The sequence below is a fragment of the Aphis gossypii genome, chromosome 2 (genome assembly GCF_020184175.1).
Source record: "Aphis gossypii isolate Hap1 chromosome 2, ASM2018417v2, whole genome shotgun sequence".
Lineage (NCBI taxonomy): Eukaryota > Metazoa > Arthropoda > Insecta > Hemiptera > Aphididae > Aphis > Aphis gossypii.
Genome location: NC_065531.1, coordinates 27,964,922 through 27,987,134, shown reverse-complemented (window position 1 = coordinate 27,987,134; position 22,213 = coordinate 27,964,922). Strand labels below are relative to the sequence as shown.

General features: G+C 28.0%; 1 protein-coding gene across 1 annotated transcript; it reads left to right on the top strand.

Moving 5' to 3' along the window:
• The first annotated feature begins 13,137 nt into the window (after window positions 1-13,137).
• LOC114130772 (ribosomal protein S6 kinase 2 beta-like) lies at window positions 13,138-21,410 on the top strand. The gene is made up of 16 exons (XM_027995823.2): window positions 13,138-13,927; window positions 17,015-17,302; window positions 17,362-17,443; window positions 17,498-17,658; window positions 17,764-17,870; window positions 17,959-18,136; window positions 18,197-18,362; window positions 18,439-18,594; window positions 18,649-18,797; window positions 18,931-19,053; window positions 19,124-19,213; window positions 19,516-19,674; window positions 19,793-20,031; window positions 20,097-20,214; window positions 20,276-20,413; window positions 20,478-21,410. Exons 1-16 carry the CDS (start codon window positions 13,859-13,861, stop codon window positions 20,589-20,591), a joined length of 2,337 nt encoding a protein of 778 aa, XP_027851624.2. The 5' UTR covers window positions 13,138-13,858; the 3' UTR covers window positions 20,592-21,410.
• The last annotated feature ends 803 nt before the right edge of the window (window positions 21,411-22,213 follow it).

The window sequence follows — 22,213 nt, the reverse complement described above, 5'->3', positions numbered from 1 at the left end:
AGGTAATTTAGAATTTAGATAGACACTGAATATTTTTCAGACACTGCATAATGGTTTCGTAATTTTTTTAATAGCTCACACACATACATTATAGCTACAATTTTATTAGCTACATATTACACTACTAGAATCAAATCACAATAATAAGTAAAAAATATAATAAATTATACATAAAAATCAATAATATCAGTGATTGGATAGTTATTAGTCATTACCATAAATCTAACAATAGTCAAACATTAAAATTAATATATAACTAAGGTCTTTGTACACGTAGTGCTTAATATATGAGGTTTAAAACATTTTTCTCAATAGTAAAAGTTCAAATAAATATAAATAATAAAACCAAGGATTTCACTATCCTATCACATGAATAGATAGAAAAAAAAACATATTTTTTTTTATTCTCGTGCAACATTTAAATTTAAAAAATAATTATACATGATATCAATAGAACGATTGTGTTGAGTTATAGGTACTTCTTTTTATTATTTATTCGATGTTCCAGATTTTGTAATATGCATATAACCAGATTGTGTTAGTAAATGAATAACGGAAATTAATTAAAAAATTAATTATTAGAAAAAAACAATGAAAAATAAATAAATAAATAATTTAAAACTTGTAAATTATAATTTTGGCATATACAATTTAATTTGTTTCTGTTAAGTTTTTGTATACTTTGGAGTTTATCTTGGTTGGAAATCAACAAAGAATGTAGCGATATTTCATTTTTTGGTTGTTCTTTTCAGTGTATGCATTGTAGGTATCATGCTGCTAAAAATAACACCTACTATACTTTCATTACGTATCTTTACAATCTTTACCTTTTTCTCTTATCTACTGGTTAAGTACTCTTTCTTTATCCACGATTTATCTCATTTTTCAGCCATTTACTGCATTCTTCTTCTTTCACAACCGAGTTTTATACTATTATTGAAGCGTTCACTCTTTCTATTTCTCCCCAACAAATAAGTTATTTAATCACCTCGGAATCAATATCGTGTTTCTAATCTCTGTATTCCAACCCCTTCAAATCTTATTTATCGTCTATGGTACTATAATAATAGTCAACTATTAAAATTAAAATATGACTAAGGTCTTTATACGAGCAATACTAGATAAATATTCAAGATCTGGGGCTTAAAACATTTATCTCCATAGGAAAATTTCGAATACCACTATAAATATATGTTTAAATACTATTAACTAAATATTATAGGTGACATTATGCATAGCTTTATTTATAAGAATAATCATTGCATTTTCCAATACATAGAACACAGTACATAGTTTATAACTTGAACAAATTAGAATGCAGATTGACGAAGAGAAAAAAAGGGAATTTGGAGAGCTAAGGGACTAATTGATTTATAGATGGGTGCGTAAGTGCGTTTATGGGAAAAGGAGGACAATCGAAAAGGATATTATGTGATAAATCATAAGTACTCTCCTCTTTATGGACTGTATAAAAATAAAAATCATTTAAATCAATTGTAAAAGCATGAGAAGGTAAAATATAATCTATCCTTTACGATTGAAATTTATAATAAAGGTTGCAAAGGAACATAGACGATATATAATATTTGAAAGAGTTGGAATACAGTAATTGAAGATACGACATTAATTCTAAGGGAACTTAACAGCTTATTTGTTGGGAAAGAGTAGATAAGGCTGAGCGCTCCAATAATTGCATAACACTCGACTGTAAAAAAAGAAGACAGTAAATTGCTGGAAAATAAGATATGTAAAGCAGGGATAAAGAGTAACTAGTAGATAGGGGAAAATGGAATCATCAGTAAATAACGTAATGAAATCTAATGAAAGTAGTGGGCGTTATTTTTAATAGGATGAATGATTATAATATAATAATGCATACGTCAAAAAGAACAACAACCAAAAAAATAAAATATTGCTACAATATTTGTTGATTTCCGACCAAGATAGAGTCAAAAATATACAAATACTTAACACAAACAACAAAACCAATAATCACCAATTCATTTTTATTTTATTTTCTATTCTCTCGGATTTAACGACAAAGACACCATTACATATTGTGTATTTTTTAATTAAAATGTTGAGCTAAAAACTTTAGTAATTTTATATTTACAAATGCTAACACTAAATACTAAGTTTACATCGAAAAAAGTGGAAGAATTTTATTATATTTTTTATTATTTATATCTTATTATCGTTTCATGATTCTATAGTAGTGCAGTAGTGCAATATTTAAAATATTTGACCAACTAAATCATTGTAGCTATTGTAAGGTGTGTGCGTGATGTATTAAAATTTACGAAATTACGAAAACAGTATTCAGTATCTGAAAAATAATCTGAAATTTCAATACATATATATTGATATAAAATATATATAAACCACATAAGTGTGCCGGGTAGTTGATTTAATATTATGGAGTTTTTTAAAACTCCGAAGGCGTACCTAAATAATTAAATCACACCACATTTCATTATTCCTATTCATATTTTTGGTACAGAAATATTTATTCATCTTTAATGTATAACATTGATAATACATACTTGTGTCTATCTAAGTTAAACTTATTCATATCACTAAGTATATTTCATGATAGGATGTTTTTATAGATACTGCTATTAAAATAATTTATAACAGTAGGTTGATTTGTTTCAATACGGTGATTCTCGGAGACTCGTAGAATGTTTATAGATTATTTTTGTCAATCCCTGTAAGTTTTTATTAAATAACACGAGTATTAAGTTTTAGCTGACAGAAGTAATTTTTTTTTTATTTAATTGGTTGCCATTGATTATAAATTATATTACTGTTATGGACTATGGTTATTAATTAGTTGAAAGAAATACGCTATTTATAATGTTTCACGAATAAATCTTTAATTAAAATCATACAATATGATTAGGATGATTATTTTAAGTATTTGCTTTCATTGCTTGCTACTTAATCCTGTCAAAACTGTTGATGTAAATACAAACATGAATACTAATCTTACGGTATTAAATTAACGTCGACTTTTATAAGCATTCGTTAACTCTGCAGTCCCCAGTTTTTTATGTTTCATTTATTTTTCAATGTGTTAGGTGCTGTCTGTGATATAGTACTTATTATTATACATACACTTAAACAAAAGCAATGCGGAAAACGAAAAGGATAGATTAATATTTTAACCCGAGAAAGTGTAATATACAGCTAGGTAGTAATAGTCTATATAGTATATATTTATACCATATTATGTAATATTGTTATTAACTTTTGATTCAATATTACCTTACCATAAAACAGCATTAATAGTTTCATGGTATAAATAAATAGGTAATAACTTAAAATTAAACTTAATTCCATTATGTTTAGTAAATTCATAACATGCGTAAAAGTTGAAGTTTCCCACACGAAAAATGTTTTGTATCATAACAAAGTAATGTGTACCTAATATCCATTATTCATGGTTAAAATATTTAGGGAATTTCGTCAAAATTTGAACTTCAAATATTATCTAAAAAAAATTATGCTAATTTATTTTCTAGATATTTTGGTTTCAATATTAATTACTTAGAGCGACCATACATTTAATTTTCATACCTTAGCTATAAAAATTGAAAATTTTATAAATTATTAACTATAAAATAGTTCGCAAGTTCTCATGATTTTGACAAATTTTAAATTTCTTATGATTATAAAAAAAATATACTCATGTATTTTTGATATTTTGTAACTGCATGATATTTGAGCAACTTGTGAGACAGTTTTCATCAAATTTTCATGGTTTTCAACCGAGCGAAAATATGACTATAAATAATTTAAAATGAGTCGAAATAATTTGAAAATTTTATCACGTAGGTATATTGTATGTAGGATATTAGATATATATGTATGTTGATATAACTATTTGATTAAAAATTAAAACACCTATGAATTTCTTTTTTTTTTTAATTAGAATTACCTACACCAAAATGACAACATTGATTTTATTAAAAATGTATTTTGCGTAAAATTTGCTGTTTTTCCTTAATTTTTTCAACTACTTTTCGTAATATATACACAACAAAGTTATTACATATTTTTTTGGTTATAATTAATACACTTAAAAATGTTTAAATCAATACATTCATCGCTCCACCAAAAATTTAAAATAGAAGTGAGGGCGTGATAGCATACTTGGTAATATTATAACATTTATAAGTATGTGTAATATTAATGTGAATGGATCTGTCATCATACATCAAATGTAAAGATATGAGACCATCTTATGTTTTTGACCATGTTAGATAGTTAGACTATGATTTATTTCCTACGGTATTTTAATTGTTATTCGATTTATCAGTATTTTTAAATGTATCAATTATTGTAAATTGTAATATATTTGATTTACACTAAATTTTATTATTATACGAACTCATCAAGGGATATAATCAAAGTGCAATGTGCAATCAAAACCACACCGTCGTAAAACGATTGTACTTCGTATACATTTATAACGTAACTCCACGGCATCAATTTTGAAGTTAACATTATGTGCTAGAAGATTTTTACTGTAAGATAATTGAAAACAAAGTAGTCGATCCCTCGCTTTATTAATTAACAAAACACACATAGTATGTCTCTGACATCTTATATTATACGAGCACAATATATCGTCATGCACCGCCGTAAGCCAAAACGTGTATTTACCGTAAACAGAATAACGTACATATGTAGGTAGTTTTATATTATTGTAGTCGAATTGAGTACACAGATATCGGATTATCGTACAAACCCGTGGATTATATATATTGTATGTGTCCCCGTGTCCAGAGGCGTCATTTAATTAGGGCCTAAGGGTGACCTTATAACTTACGAAATTATAGTTGTTTGATCAATTTTGACCAGTAGGTAACATCACGTGGGAGTCTCTGCGCTCGTTGTGGGATTTGAAAATAATAAAAACTTTTAACGACTTTTAATAAATGTATATTCTGCTACAAAGATATTATGGTACATAAAATAAAATATTTATAAGCATATTATTATTATATTACTGATGTAATCTTATACTGCTAAGAAATAACGTTCCTTCTTTATTTTTAATAACATTGCATTTTATTTAGCTACAAAAATATAAAATAATATACTATACATTTTATTTTTATGCATCCATATTTTATATTAAGCAGGTACTCAATATGTTTTAACTATCATATAAAAGACTCGGCTCTTATTTATAGGTATTACCGTTTTATATACATATACCATTATACCCAATCTAAAATACCTAAAATATTATTTTGAATAATATATCATGGGCAATTTTTGAGAATACGTTATGAAATCAACAACTTAAAATATATTTTAAGTGTCCCTGCAGTTACTGAATGTATGGGTGTATTCAAGGTTGATTGGGATAGATAGATTTCCTCCCTGGTCGTTTTAAAAAAATTTTTTTCTTAGTGCTAAATAACAAGTAAGTATACATTGACTTTTTTTGTATTACTTTTCGTATAATTTGTATATCCCCTCTACCCCAATTAGGAATTCCTAAAAACGCTACTATATATATGTATGAATTACCTGCTAGCATCTATCTAAGGCCTTAAGGGTACTTAAAGTTGTAAACAATATTATAAGTTGCTAATATCGAATTTGCAAGTAGAGCTAGGAAACAATATAAAGTCGATAACTATATCACAACTCATAATATTATAATAACAATATATGGAATAAATTTATCTATGTATTATACACAGAAAATATACCTATAATATGTAATATTATAACTACTTGTTTTGACTATTGTACGAGCATGAACATTGTATATTTGTACATCAGTGCCTACTGTGGTAGGTCGTAGGTATAACCGGTATAGGTGCTCGAATTACATTTATATTCGTCACACACCATGCCGATAAAACAATTTTCAGTGGCGTTAATGCAATATTGAATGTATTTGTATGGCCAGGTACGGCCAGTAGGTCGCTCGTGGCGTAGGTGTGCCTATATATAATATCAATGTGCCTATTTAATAATATTGTTGTGTAGGACGCATACCTATAGACTAATAGACTGTATGGTAGTCGTGCACAGCGACACATCCGTTGCGTCGTCAGAAAGCCATTTCAAACGAATGTGCTACGCGATGAGAATAATAATACAAATTTCGGAAGACCTCCATTGATTTTATAGATATATAAATAAATTACTGTCAATTATTAATAGTAATATTCACTTTATACATACAAAAAGGTTTTTAAAGAGGAAGGAGAGCGGCTTAAATTGTATTAAACTATAAGCTTACACTTTTATGTGGGTAAACAATTAGCAAAAACATCATGCAACTAAAGATGAGGGAGAGCTTAACTTATGTAACCATTAGAAAGTCAGTTTTTGGAGAGTATAATCATTATTCTTATTTATAAATTTAAAATAATCATGGTCATCACTCATCTTACTAAAAAATTAAAATGCTATTATAAATAGTCAATATAGAAATATGACAAAGTTTTTATGGTTTCCAAAAAAAAAAAAAAAAAAAATGGTAAATTTGACTGAATTAGTGTACTTAAAAGTCTCACGAGACCTACAAGCATGAGCGGATGTAGCGATCGTCTACCCCTTGGGTCGTGTTTTTATATTATTCTAAATTTCTATAACTGTACATAAATATTTATATTATATATTATATGGTTCAACTATATAATACCATAATGATTGTAATGTTATTAATATTGCAAGCTTTAATATAAGAAATAAAAATAATTTTTTAATAGAATTTCACATTTTCACATAATACAAATTCCGCTTAAATGTGATAATATTATGACTGATATATTATATCAGTCATAGAATATAATAAAAGTATTTTATTTTTAAATTTTCCTCCATTGAATAAGTATTAGATCTACTACTGCACATCAGTCAACAATTAGCAGGTAAAAGAAAGTTACTATAGATACCTAGATTATTGAGATATTTAGTTTTAGTTTCTATGCGGGTATAATGGTAAAATTGAAATAAATGTTAGCTACTCAACACGGTGACAATTAATATTAGATAATAATATTATGTTCGTTCATAGACTCATAGTTTCCACTTCCTAATAACTACACAATCGTAAAATTGAAACGTTGCACAGTAAAAATACTTAATTCAATATTAAGACTATGATTAAAATATTTTAACAATAATTAGGACTAACAACGTTGGTGAGATTAAAACTAAAAATCCTTTTGATTTTATTTCAAGTTATAAAGATATTTAATAGGTACTTATTTTATATTGATATCATTAAATTAAAAATACAATCAACATTATACGGTATTTTAATTAATTGGAAAATCAGTAGCCCTAATTCAATCTAACTTAACTTATGACCAATTGGTTTTCTTATTCTTATCTTAAACAATGATTTACAAAAAAAAAGAGTTAGTGCAAATTCAGTAACAAACACAGTAACATGCAATTAGTAATTTAACATTCGCTGTTTTCATATTTACGATTATATACCTACTTATTTATATTAATAATTGTTCTACACAAAGAACTGCTATAATTATCACAATTTAATTTTAACTACGTTTAAACTGCATTGCAGTCTAGACCAAACGACCTGTTATTTTAATTCTGAGTGAAGTTTTATGTCGTACATAAATTATAATTAGCTTAAAGATATTTAAAAATATCTAAATAATAATTAATAATACTGAGTAATAAAAATATTGATTATTGACTTATATAGGTTAACTTGTTAGATTATTAAGACGTATCAATACTGTTTACCTTCTATTGTTTAAAATATTATCTGTGTTTAATAATTTAGGAGCGTCGTGCGCAAATGCATTTAAAATGTAAATAACAGTTAAATAATCTCATTTTCTCGACGCGTTAAAACTTGAGTACATATCTTAACACCTATATATGCTTACACATTGCAACACTCGTGTGGTAACTTATACAATATTTACTTAATATTTACTTTTTGACTTATTTGGTAAACCCCGTTCTTTTCTCTCGTACCGTCCAAGACCCGTTTCACTTGCCGCATGCTTATCGTTCTTACGCGCGCTGATGAAAACGGTAATCGGTAAAAAACGACACGGTAAAAATCGACAAGGGTAAAAAACGTCATAGAAAAAAACGCCAAAAATGTTTTTTTTTTTATCTAAAAATCACAATTCACAATTATTGTTTTTAAGTTAATTAATAAACGAAAAACGTGACGAAAAAAACGTGACGATTATAAGCTAGATTATAATATAAGTAATATAGTACCTATAATATCATTAGTATAGTTATATCCTAGGTTATATGTATACAGTATAGGTATTCGTATTATGGTATTGCGCCGTGGAAGTATTGTGAAAACAGCTAGTTCCCACGGCGTCGTCGGTTCAAAACTTTTAAAAAAAAAAAAAGGTATTATACCTAGTATTATACTAAAGAACTATATAGGTAATAACAATTAAAGGCCGAGTGTCTTATCGAACCCATTCCAAATAACTGTCGTAGATAGGATCTATATTTATACAAAAATATACGTAAAATCCTATAATCTATTGAGTATTGGGTATAATAAAGGTTTACAATTTATGACTTTGGATAACAAATGGTCAATGATAGAGTATTTATATAAACTGAAACTTTCAAACATGTTGTGTCAATCCTAAATGTCAGTTACATTTCGACGTGGATACGTTATTGTGTTATACTTATTACCGTGGTTTTTTGTAAAATATGGAAGTAATTAAGTCAAATAAAGGTGGGAATAAAATTTGTTGGAATGGATATACGTTTATAATGAAACACCAAGGACGTAAACGAATAACTTGGAGATGTTCAAAATAACGTTCATTAAAATGTAGCGGAACAATGTACACGGACTTAGAGATTGGATATCCTCAAATTGGAAAAGTCCATAATCATATAGCTGATAAACACGAGGTAAATAATATTTTTATAATTAAAGAGCGGATTTTGCATTATATACAATATACATGCAGTCAATGAGTGTCCAAAAGACCAAAAATCATTACTTGATTGATTAATTATCAAAATTTTATAGTGCTTTATAGTATTTATAGTGTTTTATAATTTTTATAGAAAAAAAAGTTTATACAGGGTGATTCTTTTATCAAACAACACAATACCTATATTGTTTTATACATTATATTTTTAAATATTTTTTATCCTTATAATTTTTTAAGATTTTTACTTTTTTGAATGACAACATAGATTTTTAATTTCATATTCCAAAGCAGAATAATTTTTTGAGTATTTTGATACATAAAAATCGAATTTAGGGTGAGTAGTATATGAGTTATACTTATTCAAAGTTTGACAAACGGAGTAGTGGACAAACATTTTGCGGGGTAACCCCGTACTACTCCACTCCGCGCATAAAAGAGGTTACTTAACTTCCATAGGTTATTGTGTGCATGTTTCCATGCATATATTGAAATTTTAAATGCATAAAAATCTGGTCTTTATTTATAATTCTACTCAAATACAGTATAGCTCTGCAGTAATTAGTAGGTGTCTAATATTCGCGCAAAAATTATTTGAATACCTACGACAATATTGTTTGTGCATATATTGTTCGCATATTCAATAAATTAACTCAAAGTGGGTTTACAATTAATAACATTAATATATTTTTAGATTCTGAACGGAGTGATGAATGTATTGATTTTACAATGATGTGTGTTTTTTTTTGTGTCTGTCGACAACATTTGGAGCAGTAAAAATGCTTCGATTTTTGACTTCAGGCCCTCTTTGAAAAGGAAATTGAATCTAGTTGGTACTTTGGGGGGTCAAAAGTTAAAAATTTTCAATATGATATAATAATCACAAATTTTTAAATGAATCGGGAAAAACCCTAAAAAAATTAGGGAAAACCGGGATTTTTTACGCAAAACCAGTTTTCGTCAAAATCGAATTTTTTATTTTGCTATAACTCAAAAATTAATCGATTTAAATACTTGAAATTTTCACCAAATGTTTATATTAGCGTTGTCCATACACAGTTAAATTTTCAAAGAATTTTGACTTTTTTTGAACTATTTATAGACAATTGAAATTTTCAATTTTTCTAAGTATTTTTTTTTTAAATAACGATAAACATTTTTTGGCTGACCAGAAAATCTTGAAAATTTAATTCAAGGTTTCTTATAAGTTATTCTTGAAGTGAAAAAAAAATCCGAAATAGTTAGTCACAATTTTTTTTTATAAGTGCTTAAAGTTCGAATTTATACGAAATATGTCAAAATTGCGAAAATTTGCAAGTAGTTTTGTGGTTGGAAAATCGTAAAAATTTTTTCTTTTATAACTAAGTTTTGAAAATTTGGTACAAAGTTCTCCATAAATTTTTCTTCAAATATCTGTAAAAAAAACTCTACCGGATTCAGACAAAAAAATTTTATGAGTGTTTGAAATTTCAATTTTTACAAAACCGCGTTAAATAACGGTTTAGCCTCAAACGATTTTTGATATTTGTTATTATTCAAATAGTATAAGTCGTAAATACTTAAAAATTTTAACAGTTATTTAGATTGTCATTTTCTTTACATGATTTGATTTTCAAAATATTTTGACTTTTTTTGAGATATTTATAGACAAATGAAATTTTCAATTTTCCTAAGAATATTTTTTTGAAGTGTCGATAAAATTTTTTTGGCGGAGTCAAAATATTTGAAAAATTAATACAAAGTTCCTCATAAGTTATTCTTATAGCGGTAAAAAAATTATAAAAATACATAGGCACAATTTTTTTTTACTAGCATTTGAAGTTCAAATTTTGACAAAAACTCGTCAAAATCATGAATATTTGCAAATTATTTTGTAGTTCAAATTCATAAAATTGTTTATATTTATATCTAACGTCCCAGTATATGGGTATTAATAACGAAAATCCGTCTGGAGGTGGCAAATGACGAAACAAAATTGGCTCAAAGTGCGTTGGGGACATTACCAAAAAAAAGGAAACCGAAGATTTATGCAGAATTACAAAATAAATTAAAAAATATATGTGAAGAATATTCAAATGGAGAAAGAGATATCCCAAATTTTTTAAAGGCTATAGCATATACTATACGATATTGTTAATTTTAAATTAATTACATTTTTTTGACTATTTTTGTTTAATACTAGATATAATACCTTTTTTTTTTCTAACATAACATATTTTATACATTACTATACTAATGATATTATAGGTACTATATTACTTATATTATAATCTAGCTTATAATCTCGACGTTTTTCGTTTATTAATTAACTTAAAAACAATAATTGTGATTTTTAGATAAACAACATTTTTGACTAAATGCTATATCATATAATATACCATACAATATTGGTATATATTTTTTTTATATAACTATACTATACCTGTATAATTATAATATTCTATATTTGTTGTTTTTTTTTAAAAAACTATTATTTAGGTATAATATTTATTTTATAATTGTGATTTTTAGAAGAAAAAAAAACATTTTTGGTTACGTCTATGACGTTTTTTTCCGTGTCGTTTTTAGTCTAGGAGGAAATATCTTCAATTGAGGTTTTGCTTCAACGCTTATTATTTAAAATTTATTATGAGTAATCAAAAAGAAAGGTGACATACTTTTTACCGGATATTATTATTAAAAAAAAAAAAAAAAAACAAATAGGTAAAAAAAAATCGTGCATAAGACTTTGGGTTCACCTTTTAATGTCCCTAAGGTCTTTAAAAGTTGCATTTTCCATTATGTTTTCGGATCTCCAAGAGTACGAAAACAAATTTGTTTATTATTTCCGGATGTTCATCAAAAGTTTTAACTAACTATTGTATTATAAACTTGAACAACATTTAGAACGTTTATTTTGTATCAGAGTACCAATTAGTACATTTGTACGTAACGTTGAAGTAAGCTTGTTTTAAATTTTAATTACCTATATTTTAGCTATGACAAAATGATTTTAAGTTCTATTTATTTAATTAACATAGTAGATTGAAGTTTATGTCGACGGACCCTCGCAGTCGAAGCGGAGCCTTCTGACAAGTGTGGTCCACAGCCGCCTCTTTTATGACACCCCGGTTTGGGTCGACAGTGTAGAGGAGGTACAAAAATCGAAAAACTGCAGGTGCAAGGATGCGCTACGCTGCATGTAGCCAAGTTCTGCAAGACTGTATCGGAAATAGCGCCTTAGGTTGGCTGGCCAGAATGTCCCCAGTCTTCTTGTAGGCAGGGTCAGATTGAGGATTTTATCAACGTTTTAACGTTAAGCGCTTGTAAAAAAAACGTATCTTTAATACTATGTTTAAATCGTTTAATACTAACTTATGAGGAACCTTGTATCTATATCATCATATTTTACACACAGTAACATTTTTTCCGTAATACTATTTTCACTATATATTGAGTTGAGTCAAAAATTTCAAAAAAATTATAATATTGTTGATTATACGTGTAATTTTTGTGAATTTTTGTGTGTAATTGTTGGACACAGTAATAACAGCATAACAGTATCAAAACCGAATGCACGATGATCGGACAAACGGAATAGGTAGGTATAAATAGAAAGAAATTGGCATGAAATGGTTATCGAAAATCGGCGAATTTTGTCTAATATTATAATCGATAATACGACGGCGATAATAATCAAATACGGATTGAGTAAAAAATAAAAGATATGATTTTCAACACCTCGCAAAAACCGGTCAGTTGAAGACTCGATGCCGTACGCGACACTGTGCAGAAACACGGGTAATATTATAATAAGTCGTTTTCTGCTTCGCAACGCCGGTCAACACTCTCATAGATAATCAAAAAAATAGTTTGATTTTCGACTGTTTCGATGCTATTATAAGTATAGCATAATTCGGCGCGTAGTAGTATAAAATATCGTTACGAATGGCTCGCGAGTTCGTAACAGGATCAAAATGTATCAGACGTACGATCATTACTCATTATACAATATTATGCGATCGTAACAATATTGTTATATAATAACGCGACGGCCGGAAATGCGTCCTACTCGCCGGTCGTCGTCGTCAAACGTTTTTACGCGCCATTGCCGCCGGCACACTGTACGCACGAAAACACCTGTCACGTGATAACCGATATCATCTGCGAAGTGCGCGCGCGCTCGCGTGTGTTTGTGTGTGCGTTTGGGTGTTTGTTTGTGTGCACGTTGGTTGTATACAGTTGTTGTGTTCACTATTCAGCGCCGTACCTGTTGTTTAGGCCCCGGGGAATCTACGTATCACACGACGGCGGCGGCGGCCCGATAGGCGATAACACGATATAATATATTCGTGTAAATCGCAGTCGTAGTGGCGATATAACATCAATAACATTATATCGTCATCGTTATCTAGTCGTTATAGACGTATTTAGCTACATCTCTTCCGGTGTTATCCCACCCGTCGCCCGTACCACTTCCATCGGCACTTGGGTGCGCGCACCGCACACACTCGCCCAGCTGCAGTCGTGTTGTACTCGGTAGCGGCCGACGGGGATTTCTGCTCTGTCGATTCCAATAATAATCTTCGTCACTCGGTCGGTCGATAAACGGTCTATTATCGCGGTAAAAACAATCGATTGTTACGTCGTCGAACAACGCGACACGTCCCGATCCGCGGTCTTGGATAACCCGTACGATGTCCGGTCGCCGCGGTACGCCCGACGACAACGACGACGACGACAACAGCAACAGCAACAGCAGCAGCAGCAGCAGCTACGCATCGATCGACGTGCCGTCGCGCGCGTATCCTTCCGGACGGTAAAGACGCTCGCCGTGTGCATTGCCCTCGACTTATCGTTCCGCGTCCCGCACGAATCGAATTCGAGTCCTCTACCACCTCCTCTACTGCCGCAGTGCACCCGACGTACGATCTAGTGCCGATATTATGCCACTCGCCGGTCTCGGAGATTCGGTCGATCCTTGGAAACGAGTGTCGCTACAAACCGAATCCAACGTAAGTGTTCATTATGCTCCGGTAGGTCGTGCCGGGTGGTCCATCCACCCCGTTCAGAGTACTGCTTCTAAAAACTGGTTTTATGGACAAAAATATATTTATACCTATATCCTTTTCGCCTCTAGTGAATGGATTAAATCCCTGGGTTTTAGGCGAATTCGAGGCATTGGCATAGTAAATATTATCAGTCTCTGTGTGCATACCTGTATGCTTACTGTGGGTTGCTGTTCGTTCGTTTATCTGCTGCACAAATCCGAAACTGGTTACTTTGCCAAAGTGGTCTTGAGATCCGTTTAAAATGCCATGACGTTAACCCGATGTTACAGCAATCTCCTTATCGAGGTGCCTGAGTAGTTTAGAAAAGAAATTTCAATATGATTCAGATTGTTAGTGTCTGTATCGTATAGGTACCTGTTAATTAACATTTCTATAAAAAAAATAAAATAATTAGGTTCTTATAGATGTTCTTAACTTTTCTAACAGAATATGATAACAAGATAATAAAATCCAAATTATTTTTATATTAACTTTATTTAGGCTATAAAAATACTTTTGTATATTTCAAAAATGCATCAACATTGATTAGGTAGTACCTAATCATTGAAAATTCAACAACAACTAAAAGGCATCCATATAATAAATATCTAGAATATGTCAAGATTTTGTTATCAAAACTAAAATAAGTCAATATAATTTAGAAACTATTCAAAAATAAACAATTTTAATTTTAATTTTTCCTTGGTTTTTTATTGTTAATTATATACTTAGGTACAAAATTATAAATACAATATAACATAAGTCTTAGGTAGTTATCTAATACTATTTAATAATTATTTAACCTACCTAACCTTGATAAGTTCCTTTTTTTTAAATAGGTACTAATTCTTATAGTGAATCATACATAATACCTGTAGTTCAGTGTTTTTTTAACTTTTATACTTAGAATTTGAAGCACCTCATTTTATAACACTAAGTACTTAAAAACTTAATGTTAAACACTTAAAAAACATTTAAATGAACAAAGAACAACAATCTCAAAAATGATACCCTCTCTACTTCAAATTTAGAAGAAGAAAAATGTGGTCTCGCATAAAACACTTTCATATTTTTCCTCTCAGGTATAATAAAAAATACTAGATCTTTATGCCTATGCTAAATATATTGTTCTAAGAATATAAAAACCCTTAATACTGAATGTACTTTTTAAAAGAAATCATTTTTATTTCATATAATTATTTATACTAAAAAAAAAAAAAAAACTACATCAATATAAAGACAAAGTACTTTTGATCTTAATATAGTTTCTTTAAAATTTAAATTTTGCTTAATTAATGTCTTACACGTTTACCAGAAATCAATTAGGTATAGTTTGTTTTTCCATAATGCATACATTTAATAATTGTTTGAATATTTTTTATCGTCTCATTACCAGTTATTAACTAAAGTTAATTATTACTACTACGTATTAGGTTATCAAATACAAAAATAAAACTTTTTTTAATTATGTTTTTATTTTAATCACACACAGAAGAAGAAATTATAGGAATTATCTCAGGTAAATAATTATTTCCTAGTATTAATAAAAAAAAATGCAGAAAAAACTCTTCAACTACATTTAAATAATAATTATCAAAGGTGTTAGAAGTGTATAGATAGTAGATACCTCTTGTACCTGCTTTATGTTGTAGTATTTTAATGTAGGTATACTACTAAAAACTGTACCAAGTTAAATATAATGATTCTAAAGTATTAAAGTACTTTACTTCTTACCAATTTTACATACTATTATTTAACAAAAATGTATCTTGTATTTAGAGGTAAAAATTCATGTACTTATCTAATGTCTTAGCATCTAGTTTACTTTTTTTACAAATAACTTGATCATCCCAGAATATTATAAGTAGATTTTCTACAATCACCAACTGTCTTTGTTTTGAAAATATGTAGTCATTATAAACCCTAGATAGAACAATAAACTAGGTAATTGCCTTAATTATTATTTATTAGTTTTTAATGTTTTCTGTTGCCTAACATAATTGTTAATTATCTTCTGTTTTTTTTCGTTGGTGTTAATTTCTAGTAGAGTCTATTTTAAAATTCTATAATATTAATAACTTATATTTTTGTATATTTATAAAATTATGTGTATTAAAAACATAAATATTTGTTAAACTTTGGTTCGTTGTTTTTTTTTCATTAAAATGTTGTTTTTTTTATTTAAGTAAACTTGATATAAAACCATTAGTTTTTACAAAAAAAATATTGTTAAAAGCTTAAAAAAATAACTAAAGCTAATAAGTTAATAACAATACACTGTTGTCTTTGGTGATTATTCTGTAGTCTTTTTATGTACCTTGTTCTAAGAAGTATCTAAAATAATATTAAACATTAACTGGATAGTTTTGTATTGTAGATTAACTTAAAAAACAACTAATATTTTTCTCTTTCAATGCAATTTATATGTTGTTTTTACTAAAAATTTAAATCTATAGGTATAATCTACCTGCTGTTATTCATCCAATAGTTATCATTTGGTTATGTAGTACAATTATCAGTAACATAATGATTCATTGATATAAACCACTAAAAATTACCTGTATTTAATTCATAACTAGTAGGAGTGTATATGGTATAAAAAAAAATCATTTAAAAACTAAATTTTTTTGATCAATTTACACAGAGCCATGAACTTAAAGAAATATAATTTAAAACAAATGTGTTCTATTCTTAATCATTGTATTGAATTTTAAATGAAATATGAGTGTGGGGAGAGGTGTTGAAAAATTTAGATAGTCAGTAGCAAGTTATATCATACAACTACCCATCATGCATTATATTTTATGTGTCATAAGTATATTTAAAATGGCTTCTTTACTGATGTTATTAGTAGGTTTCTTAATCTTAATAGGCTGCTAAGTGTATGTTTAAATATTAAACAACAGATTTTATTATTTTAACAATATAATTCAATTTGACATTGAAAGCTTTTTTGTTCAACATTTAGGTGTATGTCCTTTTCTATTTTCTATTTTTTTACAATTTTCATTCATTTTTTGTATTAATATATAATTTTTTTTAATATTTTAGAATCTAGTTAATACCAACACCATGGTTGTAGGTACATCTAAGTCAAAACCAATACCATTTAACCAATCCAACACTTCAAGTCTACATGATGCTATAAATATAGGGCCAGATAAAGATGATGAAATCATTGATGAATTAGATGACGATCAGGATGAAAATCAAAATGATTCTGATGAAAACAGTGGTCACGAAATCGAATTAAAAGAACTCATAAAAGAAGGACATGAAAGAGCTGAACGATCTCAGTTTGAATTGTTAAAAGTTCTTGGACAAGGATCATTTGGAAAAGTTAGTTTATATACATTATTTATATTAAAACGCATTTTTAAATTTTAAACTGAATATAGGTATTTTTGGTTCGAAAAATTGTTGGACCTGATAATGGTACACTTTATGCAATGAAAGTATTAAAAAAAGCAACACTTAAAGGTATAGTTAATTATTAAATTATTGTACGATTTTACATTATTTAAATTATTTTAGTGAGAGATAGAATAAGAACAAAAATGGAGCGTAATATATTAGTTGATGTCCGACATCCATTCATTGTGCGGTTGCATTATGCATTTCAAACTGAAGGCAAACTTTACCTTATTTTGGATTTTTTACGTGGTGGAGATCTTTTTACAAGGCTTTCTAAAGAGGTATTTATTATTTAATTTATTTTCTAACAATACATTTTTTATTGTGTTATTTAACCACAAAGGTAACTATTGTAATTTATTAAAAAATATATAAATCTATTCCAGGTTATGTTTACTGAAGAAGATGTTAAGTTTTATTTAGCAGAATTAGCATTAGCTCTTGATCATATACATAGCCTAGGAATTATCTACAGAGATTTAAAACCTGAAAAGTAAGTTGAAAATCTTACTTATTCATAGTTCATACCTATGAATAAGTTATTGATTAAATATGAATATTAAAACTATCTTTTATGTTAGCATATTGTTAGATGCTGATGGTCATATATCATTGACGGATTTTGGTTTAAGTAAGTTACCTTTAGATGATCAAAAAGCCTATTCATTTTGTGGAACCGTTGAATATATGGCCCCCGAAGTAGTAAATCGCAAAGGTCATTCATTTGTAGCTGACTGGTGGTCATTTGGAGTTTTAATGGTAAATCTTGCAGTTTTAATACTATAAATATTGTAAATTAATATTTGTTTTTTTTTTTAGTATGAAATGTTAACTGGATCCTTGCCTTTCCAAGGGGCTAACCGTAAAGAAACAATGTCACAGATATTACGTGCTAAACTTGGTATGCCACAGTTTTTGTCAAATGAAGCTCAAGCTCTATTACGTGTACTTTTCAAAAGAAATCCTAGTAACCGTTTAGGAGCTTGTAAGTGATAAAAATATTTACATAAATATTATATTAAACAGTATCCAATCACAGTTCATTTTATATTTCATTCTAGCTGGTATTCAGGAACTAAAAGATCATCCATTTTTTGCATCTATAAATTGGGACGACCTATACCGTAAAAAAATCCATCCACCATTCAAACCAGCTGTCAGTAGGGCTGATGATGCGTTTTATTTTGATAGTGAATTTACTTCTAAAACTCCCAAAGGTATGAATTTATATTATTTTTGAAGTTATATAGAAATAATCATATACATTTCAGATTCCCCATGTGTTCCACCAAGTGCTAATGCCCATGAACTATTTCGAGGATTCAGTTTTGTTGCTCCTTGTTTGATTGGTGAAGAGGACGTGATAAATCTTCAACAATCAACAACAGTACCAACTAAAGCAACTGAACCTTATTCAAAGGTAAAATAATTTTTTTCTCAGTATGCTTAACATTTTTTTAAGTATATATATATTATTTTAAGAAAAAAACTAATAATTTATAATTTAGTGTGTCAATATAATCGATGTATTTATATTTTTAATAATTTTTTAGTTACCTTATGCTAAAAGAAATGCTGCTGATGAATACGATTTCAAACATGAAATTGGCCGTGGTAGTTATTCTTCATGCAAATTATGTGTTCATAAAACTACTCGTATTGAGTATGCAGTTAAGGTAAGAACATTCATTTGATTAGGATATTCATATTTATTATTTTAATTAATGTTTTTTTTTTTTTTTTAAGATAATTGATAAATCAAAAAAAGACTGCCAAGAAGAAGTTGAAATACTTCTACGCTATGGACATCACAATAATATAGTTACATTAAGAGATGTTAGTATTTTTAAATACCTTATAAAAAATTTAAACATAAAATGAATGATTTAAATATTTAATTTCTGAATTTATTTTAATTAAAAAAATCAATAATAATTATTTCTAAATTTCTTAATTATTGAGAAATTGAAAAACATATTCTCTAGTACTTTGTTCCAGTTAGAACCTAACCTTAGTTAGTTAACAAATTGAGTGTTTAAATTTAAATTTTAAAATATTTTTCTGTGATTAAAAATGCTCAATTTAAATTTTATTCATATTAATATCATGTACTCAGTTAATATTGATTTTGTTTACAGGTTTATGAAGATGATAAGTCTGTGTATTTAGTGATGGAGTATATGAGAGGTGGAGAGCTTCTTGACAGACTTCATAAGTTGAAATACTTTTCAGAAAGAGAAGCTAGTGCCATAATGCAAGTTGTAACTTCCACTCTATGTTATTTACATAAAAGTGGAGTAAGTTATAGTTTATTTGTTAAGGAAATAATACTTTTATTGAAAGAGAAATTAACCAACATTTTAATTATTTTTTTATTAACTTCACTTAATCAATAATTTTAATTATGATTTCTAGGTTGTGCATAGAGATCTAAAACCATCAAACATTCTTTATGCTACTGAAAGTGCATCACCTGAGGCTTTAAGAATATGTGATTTTGGTTTTGCCAAACAACTGCGTGCGGATAATGGACTTTTGATGACTCCTTGTTACACAGCAAATTTTGTGGCTCCTGAAGTTTTGAAAAGACAAGGTTATGATGCTGCTTGTGATATCTGGTCATTGGGTGTACTTTTATTTACACTCCTAGCTGGGTGAGTATTTCTAAAACTTAAATATTAAATTTTTAAAATTGACTTTATTATTATATTCTTTGAAGACATACCCCATTTGCTAATGGACCTGAAGATACACCAACTGAAATATTAAATCGCATTGGCAACAGTAATCTAGATTTAAAGTCAGGAAACTGGACAGTAGTGTCAGCTGAAGCTAAGGTACCATTTTTGTGTTGTGTAGCAGTTTTGTTTGTATTATTAAATCAAATTTGTTTTTTAGGATTTGGTGAAAAAGTTGTTACATATAGATCCTCATCAAAGGCCAACAGCTTGTCAAGTTTTATTAAGCCCGTGGATAATGAATCGAGACAAATTACCAACGCATCAGATACAATTGCAGGAATCATATAAGATTAAGGTTATTCAAATAATTGCACATGTTTTCATATTGGTACTTATAAAATCTTTTATTTTGATTTCAGGGGGCAATGGAAGCAACTTACCGAGCAGTTAGTCAATCACCACCAACTCCTAATTTAGGACCAGTAGTTTTAAGTCAGCTGGCTCAAAGACGTCACAAATCACGTACTAAATGATACTTTATAACTACTTATACATAATACTATATTATATTCTTTTTTATTCTATTTCTATAACTTCTACATTTATCTTATTGTATACGTTATATTTCATTTTTAAATTAGCAACTTTTAATGTATTTTAATATCTTTTAAAATATCTTTTTGACTATATATATTATCTAAATTATTTTATTAATTCTCAAAGTGAAGAGAAAACTTGTTTGTTTACCGCGGCACAAAAGGTATATAAGTAACATGATAATATTGACAATATAAACGTAATGGACTTCAATTATTATAATATTATGTGTATATACTGATAGTTACAAAAACCAGATGAGCATCAATTATTAAGTCTGACGTTATGATGTGCATAACATTTTTTTATATTTGGTTTATTCACATATGCTTATAATAAACAGTATTAAACATTCCTAGTAAGTTTGTTGTTATGTTTATTAATTACAATTACAAAGTATACAATAATGTAATTATATTTTTTATGTTTAAAAATATACAAATTTTGTTGAAATTATTAAAACGTATTGTTTACACAGATTCTCTTTTAAATTACAATTTGTTATTGGCTTATAACAGCGTTTGTGGCCGCCAATGGCCAATATAATGCAATAAGGAAATGTCATATTGGTACATTTCATAGTTTAGTCAATTTGTATTAATTAGTTATTAGTTTAGGTAGTTGACTAAAATTACTACATGTTTATATTTCTATTAAAATTGTATTTGTATTAATATTTTTAAAATCAGTATTATCAGATAAGTTTTCTGATACCTCAGATTTAAGAAATATATTATTATGTATTTGACATGGTACATTTGTTTTCTGAAAGAATTTGTTATTATTTTTCCTGGAAAACATACTTCCTACCATTTATTATTAAGGTTTTTGATAACTAATGTAAAATTCTTCATCCCTTTTTAGGTTACAACGGTTTTAGATTCTGAGCACAAACCATAAAATAACATATGGGTTTTACACTGATCTTTTTTTTTTTAATATTACAATTTTTTTTGTTCCTTCCGGAGCTTTGGTTAAAACTGTCTCAATCCTACACTTCGAATCTTTTAAGTCAATTGATCATAAATTTGATATAATATTATGTTTACGGTTGTAAAATGGTAACAAGACGTGCGCGCAGTGGCGTAAATTGGGTGTTGTAAATGTTGTAATTGCACTACCAGAAAATCATAAAATGTATGTACTTATAATTTCTATTTTCAAAATTATACATTCGTTTTATTAATTACAACTTGGTAAACATTTTTCCGACTATAATATCAATTATCTACGTAGTCTACAAGTTATTACATTAATTTCGACCAAATAATTGATGTGCTTGATGCGACATGATGTTTTGGAACAGAACGTCGACTCGGAAAAAAAATTATTTTTTTTTTTTTAATATTTTATAATAACAAAGCTTTTACTAATTACTACTAAAATAATATTCAACACTTGTTAATTTATTAATTCGATATATAAAAAAAATATGTTTATTAGACGAGGATTTTCAAATTAAGTTAGTATTGGTGGGTTAGAAATTAAAATGTTTCATTGTACCACCAGAAATCGAGACCAATTTACGTCACTTCGTGCGCGTGTGGACTGTTAAATT

Excerpts from the sequence above, each read along its gene's own strand:
- LOC114130772 (XM_027995823.2), top strand. The coding sequence starts at position 13,859 with ATGCCACTCGCCGGTCTCGGAGATTCGGTCGATCCTTGGAAACGAGTG. Across the intron at positions 17,303-17,361 it reads GACAAGGATCATTTGGAAAA|GTATTTTTGGTTCGAAAAAT; the intron begins GTTAGTTTATAT and ends AACTGAATATAG. Across the intron at positions 17,444-17,497 it reads AAAAAAAGCAACACTTAAAG|TGAGAGATAGAATAAGAACA; the intron begins GTATAGTTAATT and ends AAATTATTTTAG.